Genomic DNA, 12,399 nt, shown 5'->3' on the forward strand with positions numbered 1-12,399 from the left:
ATAGCAGCATTCCAAAAGAGGCGTCCCCCGAAGCATTAGTGCTCACGATGGCCAGTGTGCGAAAGGCCCTGTGGCTTCATAACAAAGCGAAGTGTTCAGTTCTCCTCCTGTCCCTATTGAGGACAGAGCCTGTGAGTTCTCCAGACTTTCTATGCACCCAACTGCTTTCTTCCCACGAGCACCACAGGGGACCACAGCTGGGAACAGGCCTGCACAGGGTCTGTGTTGATCCTCTATCCACTGCGGAGGCCCCAGGAAGTAATGACTCTGCAGGTTCATTTGGACACAGGATATGTTCCAGTTGTGCAAAGGTTAGATTAAGTAATTGATTCAATTATAAGTGCTTTTTTAACAGTCATCATTACCACGACCTTGGTAACCCTCTGTAAGCCAAAGATGATTGTATTCCGGTTAGTCTGTTTTCTAAGTCTCGTTTTTGTGTACTAGGTTTTATTTCCTTTTGTATCCAGAAAGGAGGAACTGTGGCCACAGTCTGGGGGGCTTTACCATCAAATACAAGCCATGAAAAAACATCTTCCTATGAAGTTAGGAAAACATCAAGATCAGGTCTTCTCAAGTCCTAACCCACAATCTTAACTTGGTCAGAGCTGGATGAAATGTAGAAGTCAGACATTTTAACATAGAAATTAAATCCCTGACAGTTCTTCTTATGTCATTTTCATATTAGCTTATTGCTTATTGCCATAAGTAAAGCTATTAAAACTTTGACTCACTTATGTAAAGTATTCCAAAGGGTCTGACAACTTTTAGTAAAAATCCACTACCTTGGCAATTGAGTTTCCTCCCCTTACGATCTTCATAGAATATAAGAAGGAGAAGAGTTACAAGTTTTGGACAGTGTCTAACTCTTGCCATAATACTTCACTAAAATACAGAACATCTCCTCTAGCAGTCCCTTGTAATGTTTTTCCTTTAAATGGTTCTTGACCATTTTATGTTCCACTGCTTTTTCAACAGTTACTGCATTCTTCAGGATACTGTGCTCTACTGATTACTTCATATCTTTCATGGAAAACCTTTCAATTTAGTCAACAAATGTGGATTGGGCACTTTTTTTATTGACCTACCAGGCAGTGGGTAACACATTAGACAGTAGAGCCACAGGGGAACTCAGTATTCATCAAAACATAATCTCAATTTTACTTTGGCAAAATAGTAATTAGAACTTGAAGTAAGATAGTTTGATGTTCCAGAACATAGAGGAAAAGAGTGCAAACATAAAATTGGTTCTCTAAATGGGTGTGTGGGGGGGCTACTTGGCCTGCCTTGTAAGTTTTTTTAGGCCATCCCCTTTCTCATTCCCTTACATCTAGTCTGCTGCTTGGGGCTACAGAAACCAAAGTGAGGAGCCGTAACGGGTCACAAGAGTCCACAATGCCAGAAATAAGATCAGGCACTTGCAGAAAAATCACTCAGCTCTCTTTCTGTCAGTAGGATTTTGATAAGGGTGTCCATAGCAAGGAAAAGGTCACTGAATTTTGTGAAAGTGGGCTGCACCCAGCCGTCCCCAGCATTTACCCGGTTCCCTCCGCCCACACAATGTGTCTCTGACTGTGCTGCTTTTGTTTTGTTTTATCTCTATGGGACTAGACCTGCCTTTACCCAGCAGAGTAGTGCTGGGGGAGTGGTGAGAACAGTTTACTGTTTTGTAAAGTTTATTCTTGAGCCCTGCAGCTTCCAGACCTCTTTTGCCTATCTGAGGTAAGTTCAAGGGTCACCCATCTCTTAACAATTAGCCGAACTGGCTGCTACCAATTAGGAAAAGACTGACACTGGTGCTCCCCAAGTAACTTTCTTCCTCAGTTGTCCACCCGTTTTCTGCATTCCCTTCTCTATTTCACATAGGCATTGAAAAATCTTAACTGTCCTAGCTCCATTTTCCAACCCTTGTTTTTTCAGTCATGAATACTTTTTCTTAAAATCATGGAGCTGAATGTTCTGCAATTATTATAACATGAAGCCTACTGAATTCATTTTTTTTAAAGCAGGGTCGTAGTCTGAATGATATATTTCTTGCTTGTTTTTGTTTAATTAAAAAAAAAAACCAACTGAAATTCCAGACAGCCTGGAAAATTCATATTTGCTACTTTGTTTCTGTGTAATATAAATACAGAAAGACGATTTTTTAAAGGCCTGTATCCTTTTGAAAACTTCCATCTCCTATGTGCCAGACAGTAAGTATTCTAGATAATACGGGATATAATTAGGTACAGAATCAGCTAACATTCCCAACGTTGTGGTTAAGGCCTATTTGGAGGGGAAACATGGCATAAATAATCTCACAAATCTTACAGATTTTTAATACATGGCACTACAGGATTTCCTAATAGGGCAAAATTAAGTCGGAGAAGTATGGAAAGACTTCCCTAAGGAAAAGGCCTTTGAGTTGAGCCAGGAATGATGACTAGGAATTAACTGGGCCAAATGGCAGAGAACCAGAAGAGGAAGATGACTTTCTAGGAGAAAGAAGTGCTTGTTAAAACACACAGGAGAGTAAGACATGAGCTCTGTGAGGAAGGAATCCGCAGAGGGTAGACCAGGTACAAGTTCTCACAGCCCTGTCCCTCCGCTTCCAGTGGCCTATCATCTGGAGTCAGTGGGCAAGGTGTGTGACTTCAGAGTTTAGTTTCTGAAAGATCTCTGACTACACTGTGGAAAATGAATGCTGCAGTACAAGAATAAAGCTGTACACCATTATGGAGTCCAATGAGAACCATTGCTTTAAGACAGTGATTTACTCAGTGTGCACTTAAGTAGACAAAGAAAATGTGTGTGTGAGACCAGAATCCCCAGCAGGGTTTGCAAAAAAAGGGATAGTAGCACTCCAACTGTTTCCTCAGTGTGAGTGGCCACTTGTGATGCTTAGGTTGCTGGTCCAGGGACCACACTTTGGCATGCTGTAGTGCAGGAAGATTCTTTACTAATACTATCATGCTGGCATAGATAACCCCCAAAAACTACTTTTCTGACTTTTCTTGTGATTCCTTTATGGGTTATATAGGAGCATGTTGTTTCGTTTACAAATATTTGAGAATTTTTTCAGATACTTGGCTGTTACTGATTCCTAATTTGTTATTGTTGTCTAATAGACTTTGTGGGGTTTTAATCCCTTTAAATTTACTGGGATTAGTTTTACAGTCCAGAATCTTACCAGATCTGTCTTCAGAAAAGTTCTGAGTGTTGCTGCAACTAATAAATTCTGCTACTGTTAGGTGGAGTGTTCTATAAATGCCAGCTACTAGAGTGAATAGTACTGTTTACTCTTAAACACATAGGCTTATTGAGCTTCAGTCTACTTGTTCTATTCTTGAGAAATGAATATTGAAAGCTGCAGTTGTGATTTCTATTTATCCTTTAAGCCTATCAGCTTTTATTTCATGTATTTTGAAGCTCTGAGATTAGGTACATACATTTAGAATTTTTATGTGTTTTTGATTAGATGCTAGCTAGATATTGTCAACTTTACATTATATGCTGGGGTTTTGTTTGTTCATTTGTTTTTGCAATGAATGCCTTAAGTTTTTTGTAGAATTTATTCTAAGAGACCATTATCTTGTTAAGAAACTTTTTGATTCTTTTACTTCTTGCTTCTTTAGGCAGGCCTTAAGATAGTAGTTCTCAACTAATACTGATTTTGCCCTCGAGAGTATAGTTGGCAATGTATGGAGATAATTTTGATTGTCATGCCTAGAAATTGGTGACCCAGGATGCTCTAAATATTCTACAATGCATAAGACAACCCCCAAAACAAAAAATTGTGCCCAAATATCAGTGGTGCCAAGGTTGAGAAACCTTGCTCTTGGGCTAATTTGCCCCCTAGTAAATCATACCACTGCCTTCTGAGGGTTCTCCTTAATCCCCATGTGTTAGGTTTGTCCATCCTTGCTGGTGGGAACACAAATTACATCCAATACTGTACAGCTCTAGAGCTTTTCCTCATGGTCTTTTCCAGCGGTCCTTTTTACAGGTTTGGGGAACATCACGCACTGGTCAGTCCAGGCGTAAGTGGATCCCTGTGCAGACTTCTGAGCTCTCCCTCTCTCTCTGCAGCTCTGTCTACTCTGCTGCACAGCTGTAGTCACCTTGGACTCCCAACTCCAGTCTGTCCTCCATCTCAGGCAATTTCCTAAGTGGCTTAGTGATCCTGGACCCTCTCCCTGTACTGTGACTTGGAAACCCCAAGTAGTAAGCCAGCAAATTTCCAGTGTTACTTCCTTTGTTTCCCATCTTTTGGGCACCACTGTTATCCTGCACTTCCTATTATCCATTGTCTAAAAAAACATGATTTCACAGTTGTTTAAAGTGAGAGGGTGAATCTGTACCTATTACTCCATCATAGAAGAGAAGTCCCAGATTCAATCTCTGTAGAAATATTTATCCAGTTTCTCTAGGCTGGGTGCTGGACAACAGTAACAAATGCTGAATAAGACCAACAAGAGTCTATTTTTAAGCTTTTGGTGGGATGGGGGAAAATATGAAACAAAATACAAGGTAATAAATTCTGTTAAAGAAGTTAAATGGTAAGAGTAGTTTTCAAGGGGGAAATGCTTGAAGTTGAGTACTCAAGAAAATCCTTTCTAATAAAGCTATAAGCTATAGGTGTCATTGATGATTGAAACCAAATATGGATGAGAAATCCTAATAAGATTATAGAATTACAGAAAGCTTAAGACTTAGCCTTGAGAAATCTTGACATTTTGTCAGGTAAATTAGGGTGATGTGCAGTGGAAGGAAGAGGCAGAGGGAAGCCAACATTGTATCTTGTATTAAAAGCCATGGAAAAGTTTTAAGTTTCAAGAAAGGGAGTATCTTAGTTCTGGCTACTGTAACAAAATATAACCCGCAAGGCATACAAAACAGAAACTTAATTTTCTCACAGTTCTGCAGCCCAAAAAAATTAAAGTCAAGATATAGAGAATTTGGTTTCTGGTAAAAGCTCTGTTGATGGCTTACCAATGGGCGCCTTCTGTTTGACCTCTGGCTGCTTCTGTTAGAGGGACACTGATCACCTCAGAGTAGGGCCCTACCCTGTGACCTCATTTAACCCTCCTTGTCTCCCAAAGGCTTTGTATCTCTTTGTGCAGGAGGCTCTGTAGGGCTTCGACATAAGTGAAGGGGGAGACGCCAACTCAGTTCTATACAAGAGGAAATGGCCAGCAATGTTGAATGGAAGCCCAAAAAGTTGCAAGTAAAACTTGTTTCATTAGACATGCCAACTTAGTAAGTGATCTTTTCATGGTGTGAAAGACCTGGAAGCCCTTCCTTTGTATTTCTGCCAGGTGGGTGTGTTGGTTAAAGATTTGAGAGAAGAATGAGTAGCGTCCCAACCGCAGTCACCAGCACAGTAGGCCAATGGACCCCAGGAGCCCCTCATACAACATATACACTTTTTCTGGCAAGGTCCTCTGTATGTACTCTCTGGAGCCTAGGAACCAAACTTAAGAGTCCAATGTATCAGCAACTTGATGCTTATAATTTTTATTATATTTTTAAAAAACACACATGGCAATACACTGGTCTATTTGATGAAGGGCTTCTCATCTAGGTGTGCACTCTTAACAGCCCTTTCATGGTGTCTGGATAGATTTATGAAGACAGGCTCACAACTAGTGCTGGGCTATTAGTAAAAGTTTACTCAGTTAACTTTAGAAGACATCATTTTCAGAGGAAAAATAAACCAGGCGTTCAGAATTTGAAGTTAAGTAAAGGGAGTGCAAACTCCATGGTTCCAGACATAATAACTATTCAAAATACAAATCCTGTAGCTCAATCGAGTTTCTCCATGCACGCAGCTGACTTCTCCTTTTGAAGAGAGGAACATGTGTTCCTTGAAACCCAGCACCTAAGAAATGCCTTGATGGTATTGCTCAAAAACCTGTCAGTCTATGTCCTAACACTCCCCTTTTGTTATTTGAGAAATGGGAAGATAAAGCTGTAGCTCCTCAGTTAGTTAAATGTAAAGAAGTGTCATGCTCTCAATATGTAGCTCTCTGAACTAGGGTGATGTGGTCACCCACTGGAATACTTTTCTGTCTGAAACTTTTAGACTGGACACTTGTCACGTGTTAAGTATTCTGAAGAAATAGATAAATTGATGTTAATATGAAGGAAGATCATGATTGCTTCACAACCCAAGAGTTAGCACGCAGGAGAGGGTAGATCCCAGGCCTTGGACACTTCCACATTTTGACATGTGACCTTGGGTAAGTCACTTTACTTCTCTGAGCCTCAGTGGGTGGGTGCTGGAATTAAGTGAGGTAATAAGAAACTTTTAGTATAGTGCCTGGCATGTAACAATTGCTCTATATTTTTAGGCCTGTCTTATAACACTAAAATGTATCATTTCCTGTCATTTGGCTAGCTAACATTGTCTCCCAGACTTGTCTGTCAGCTTACTGTATCCCAGAAATGAACACCATATGTGTCATATGAAAAATACAAGTTAAAATTAGAGCTATAGTATATATTATTTTTTTAAATTACCAGTAATAACTCACTTAAATCACAAATAATAATTGTTTGATACTCTATTCTATTTTCTAATATTCTATTCTGTGAACTTAGAGAGGCTCCATCTTAGAGTCTCCATCTTAGAGTCTGTGAACTTAGAGAGGCTCCATCTTAGAGAATCACTGAAATACTAAAATTACGCTTAGGAAGCCAGTCCTTTCATGTGCCTCTTGGCCTGGTTGAACCCCCAGTCTAGGTTCTAGTTTGGTAGAAATAGGATCAGTCTTACCACAGGCACCTCTCTTCCAGCTGCTTCCTTTCATCAAAATATGCACATAAAGCTAAGCCTTTGCATGTGTCTACAGCTCCATATGGTTTTCAAAAGCTATTAATTGGCTCTCATGAGGTCATCAGAAATGTATAAGGTAAGCAGGGAATATGTTGTTTAACTTTTCTCCATTTACAGATGAGGGGAAGGAGGCTGAGGTTGCTTGTCCAAGGTCTCTGGAGTTTACTATTGCTAGAACTGGACCCAACTCCATAAAACCCACCCCCGCTCCCGCCCCTTCCTGTCCAGAGCATCACTGAACTTGCTAGTGCTGAGACGGATGTGGCTAAATAAGCCACCGTTGGGTAATAAATATCCAATGGTCATGACATAAAGCAGGCCCTGAAATGAAAGACTGATGAACTGATGACACAAATCTACAAATAAATTTAGAATGGGCGTATTACAAAATCAGCATAAATCAGATACAATTAACGAACTAGAGGGGGAGGGTGTGGGTTATAAATCACATAAAACAGGATTAATGTTTTTTTGTTTTGATCTTTTAGCAGGTGAAGATTATTATTAGTTTTTCTGTATTATTTCCTTTTTCCTTTAATCAGGCAGTATTGACTTACCCATGAAAAAAAATGTAGGCCATCACTTGATAGGGATGTGCAAGTCAAGCCCACAAGGAATCAGTCTTAACTGCACATTATCTCAATTGGCAAAAAACACATATGGGAAATATTAAGTAGCTTCTAAAATAAGAAAATAACCATAATAAGAGAGATGAGAATTTACCAATGGCATATCATTGATTAGATTTCATTGCTGCAGAGATCCATAAATTTTATTATACATTATTGTAAGAGTGTGAGGGAATAAAGACATTTTCATACAGGCTAGAGTGTAAGATGGTAATCTGAGGGACATTTTTTTTTTTTTAAAGATTTATTTATTCGTACAGAACTGGGGTACAGGCCAGAAATGTGGAGGGTGAGAGGATTCACCAGAGACAGAGTGGGGAGCAGAACAGGCAGGTCTACGAAGCACACTGCTGAGGGGAGCAGCGGGCGGGTCAGGAGAGGTCTGCCACGCCATGTGGTCACCTCCGGGGCAGGCGGGGATCGAACTCATGCGGCAGTGGCTTAAGCTTCTTTGTGCTGTGCTTTAACCCGCTGCGCCACCAGGGAGGGCCGGGACATTTTAATAATTACAAAATTTAAAATTCTTGAACCAGCTGTCCCTTATTAGACACCAGTCCTATAACTATACTTGTGCACATGCTGAAAGAGACCCATCTGACATATTTAGTACATGGTACTTTAGGCAAAAAATTGGAATGGGATGAAAGTCTGTCAGTTGAAGTCTGGTGAAAATGATTCAAATAGAGTAAAATTCGATGAGCCTGTTAAAAGAATCAAGTATATATTATGAAAATATGAAAAAACTCCAAAGTATACATATAGTTTTTAAAAGATTTATTTGTGCATACAGAACTGGGGTACAGGCGAGAGGCTTCACCAGAGACAGAGTGGGGAGTAGAACAGGCAGATCGACAAAGTACACTGCTGAGGGGAGCAGCGGACGGGTCAGGAGAGGTCTGCCACGCCATGTGGTCACCTCTGGGGCAGGCGGGAATCGAACTCATGTGGAAGTGGCTTTAGCTTCTTAGTGCAGTGCTTTAACCCGCTGCGCCACCAGGGAGAGCCCAGTATACATATTTTTAAAAGCAAGATACAGAACTGTGAGGGAGGAAAGATCACAGATGTATAGATAATGTCGAGGCAAAGATACAATCTGGCTTAAGACTCACAGTTGCTCCCAGCATTACCAGGAGCAGTGGCAGGCTTCATTATATAATATTTAGTAGTGATTTTTAAATATTTTGCGAATTCATCATCTTTTAAAAACATACAAAAGGGGGGAAATTGTTTAAAAAGCACACCAGGAAAAAGTGAGGCACATTTATTACTTTTTCTTGGTGTAAGTGTACATGATGATTCCATAAATTACTGATAAGCCTCAGTCACATTTCTAACTTCTAAGTGTATTTGCTAAAAACCCTAGATTTCAAAATACTTGAAAGTGTGGGCAATGTCTTCCTCATCTCTATCCCAAAGTGCTTCCAGGTGGGTCCTCAGCAGGTATTAAAATGGATTGAGAGTGCTCAGGTGCTGAGTGGGTCCAGGCCGGAGAGACCCACATACCTATGGGGAGAGCGCTGGGGGAGAGCAGCTGATTTTTCTGTTTTGATAAACCTTCATTTCCCTCTCTCAAAGCTGGGGAGATTATCTCCAGAGGGGGGCAGCTGTCTTTGCCGGGCCTGGGGCTCCAGCCCTGGTGAGGTCCCTGGCTTTTAGTGTATTTGAATCAAGCTTGTATATTACTGCTAAGGGTACTATTTTTAATTGATGTATGTGTATGGTTTTGTGCACCCCTAGAGTTGATGTGTCCCAATCAGAGTTCATACTCTAGAAAAGTAAGCTAAAATTGTCTTTAAACTATCAGAACAATGTCATGGTTCAAGTCAACTATACACCCTTGTCAAGCAAAAAATAGAAAAAGATGTTTTTAATGACTGTTATTTGTTCTTAGCCTTTATTTTTTAAAAGGATGTTATTGTAGCATCCTTGTTAAAGCTTAGCTTTTCAAAATTATATACATCATTTTTTTTGGTTTTGTAAATATAAACTAGTAGTGTGTGGGGGGAGGGAAAGCATTATTCTTTATCTGAATAGTTTTGCTAACTTGAAAAGAAAAACTGTTTGACCTATGAGACCACCAGTCTAACTGTAGTAACCAACATAGATGTTTTTAAATTCAGCTAAGATTTCTGACATGAATTGCATATTTGCATTGGATCTCGTTTGTCACAAAGCAATGACTGGAGTGGATTAAGATGTGGTATACATTCCAAAACGGAGTAGTACTCAGCCATGAACATGTGAACTCTATTTGTAGTGACGGATAGCATCAGAGGACATTGTGCTAAGGGAAATAACCCAGAAAAGATAAGTATCCAATGGTTGCTTACCAAAACAAGCCCTAGAAGTCTGACTGTAGAAATTATCTACTTTAAATTTATTCCTATTATTCACATCTCTGTTTTGGCTTTTTAAAGTGATCACAATCTTTTGAGTTTTTTTAGCTGCCTTAGTTTGTAACTTTGTTTCATATCTTCTATACCTGAGTGGATTGTTACCTAGGGAGGAGAGCATGAGAACATTAAAATGGGAGCTAACAAGTTAACTCTGTGCTTTAACAGCAGAAGTTTGGTTGCAGAAACGAGGGGTCAGAAAAATACTACCAAGTCTTCAAATGGTGCTGTGTACCATCTCTGACAAATCACTTAAATTCTAGATAGCTGTTTCCCCTTTACTAATGAGAATTAGACTAGCAGTTGGGAAAGCTTAGGAATGATGTATTAACTGGTCAGTTAAGTGTCAATGAGTAAATGTGTAACAAGCTGTTTAATGGTTGTAATAACAGGAGGATTTGCACTCAGATGTGAATTAAAACTGTTAGCTGAGGCTTGGGATTCCACCTGTATTACTTACGTAGTGACGTCTTAAGTTTCTATGAATCAGGAGACTCTAGAGTAGTACTGTCTGTTTCATTGTATGTGACTTTCACAAATGTTCGTGAAAATTTTGAGCAGCTATGTATTCAGAACTTTGCTTATCTCTAGAGATAAGAATGTTAACATCCTTCATGTCTTGAAAGGCTATCGGACATGAAACAGTAGTACAGAACCCGGAATAATTTACGAGTGCAGTAAGTCTTACTGAGTACAAAGATTATGTTCAGAGGTGTCGGGATTTGCACCAGGCTTGGAAGGATGCAGGGGCACTCCCGAGATGGGAGAAGATGGGCTCGTGCTCCATCAGAATGTGGAAGCCTCCAGTCTGCCTAACAGAGCGTGTGTGTTAGGGGATGTTGCCTAGAAATCTGACCAGCCTAACGTAAATCCCAGTAAGCCAACTTTTCCATTAATGCACAACCTTTGAGAACTCCGTGGACTCCTAGGAAGTATTTTTCTTCTTCTAGTGACTGTGTCATCTCGTAGGTGAGCTGAAGTGCAAGCCCAAGGACTGTGTTCCAATCCCTGTTGGGCTCCTGTGCTTGAACTTAACAGAGACTTTCACTGCAAGGGTACCGACCTCACTGTTATGAAACACAAGAATATACATGTGAACAAGCCTAGAACACGGTATCATCCACGTATTTAGCTCCTGTCTCCTGGTAGGGAAAAGGACAAGTTAAAAGGAGTGAGTCCTGCAGGCTCACCAGGCTGAATGTGTGATACACTGCTGAAATCCACCTGCACACTGGGCTTTGCCCCATGATAGGAGACATCTCTAGCACCAAGCTCGCCCGGTACTGTTTTTAGTGAGATGGAAGCTAACTTTTCAGGCTGGGAAGTGCTCTGTCCACTCAGATGTTTAGAGGGCCAAATGATAAAACTTGAATTTTTCTTTTATAAGGTTGGAAATTTCTTTGAAAGTAAAACTAAAATGCTTTACACTTTCTTTTCCAGCATGCTCCAAATGAAAACTGATGAGAAACTGAATTTGTCTGATGGGAACACAGCAAGTTGCCCTTTGAGTCCCATTAAGATGTGCCTTAATCGTCCCATTGAATGGAATCTGGCAGCAGCACCTCTAGCGAGCTGTCCAGTTCATGACCAAAATCTGAAAAGTGAAGAGAAGTAGATCGCAGCTCTTCTTGCACTGCCCTTATTTTGTACATCAATATTCTTTCTGCTGAGTAAGCATTTATCAATGAATCTTGAAATATTTCTAGTCCTGTGACATGTCTATTAAATCATTAGCATTAATCATTTTAATTAGATTCTTTGTATGTTTTTTTTTATTACACCATCATTGTGGAATTTTGCAGTACAAATGGATTTTGATGTTCTTTTTAATGGTATTTTGTGATTTTTTTTTATTCCCTAAGTTTAAATACACTATTGTCCCAAAATTTATTTCTGTGCACAAAGTTTTAATATATAATGCATTAGTAATTTAGGTTAACATTGTAAAGGTTTGTGATGATGACCTGCCCCATGAACAGCTGTATAACCGGTGGATACCAACTACCTCGATGCAAGCTAGCAAAAGGCAAAGGTATCTCTTGGTAGTATCTTTCAAAGTTATATATGTATAGAAAAATTGATCATCGTTTATCAAGTAGCATGTTCCATTCATAGGAGAATTTGAGCTGCTCAGTTCTCTTTTTCTGTACTTTTCAGCCTATAAAGTCTGTAGATTTTAAGAGCAATGGCACAATAGCATGTTTACTCTAGCAAATCTGTGCCTATGACAGACAAGAATACTGTTGGGTTTTGTAAGTTATCAGTTTGAATGAAAAAATGGTAAATGGATTTAGTGATTGGCTTTACTGTACTTTAGCCATTTATATTGAAGTGTAAAGGGATGTCTTTCAAAAACAGAGTATTCCTTACCTTTAATGGTGCAAAGTATAACTTCAGCAGTGGCTGCTGTGATTGTCAGTAAAACTTCAGTAGTGAAACTAAAGGTTTGGTGCTTAAATTCCCCCCTGCCACAGGAAGCCCCAGTTTGGTGACCCATGTGTGTACGAACACGGCTCCTTCCTGTGGACGGCCTGGCTAAGGGTACATGGGATTGGAG

The 12,399-nt window shown here is 39.9% G+C and overlaps 1 protein-coding gene across 1 annotated transcript in view; it reads left to right on the top strand.

The window, feature by feature from the left end:
- LCORL (ligand dependent nuclear receptor corepressor-like) overlaps positions 1-11,547 on the top strand; it is a 123,920-nt gene extending 112,373 nt beyond the window's left edge. Inside the window, exon 7 of the mRNA XM_004681386.2 lies at positions 11,283-11,547. Within this exon, the coding sequence (XP_004681443.1) occupies positions 11,283-11,457 (175 nt within the window). The 3' untranslated portion in view covers positions 11,458-11,547. The remainder of the gene's footprint in view (positions 1-11,282) is intronic.
- The last annotated feature ends 852 nt before the right edge of the window (positions 11,548-12,399 follow it).

This window comes from Condylura cristata, unplaced genomic scaffold, assembly GCF_000260355.1.
Source record: "Condylura cristata isolate star-nosed mole 26May11 unplaced genomic scaffold, ConCri1.0 scaffold00012, whole genome shotgun sequence".
In the NCBI taxonomy this organism is placed as follows: Eukaryota; Metazoa; Chordata; class Mammalia; order Eulipotyphla; family Talpidae; genus Condylura; species Condylura cristata.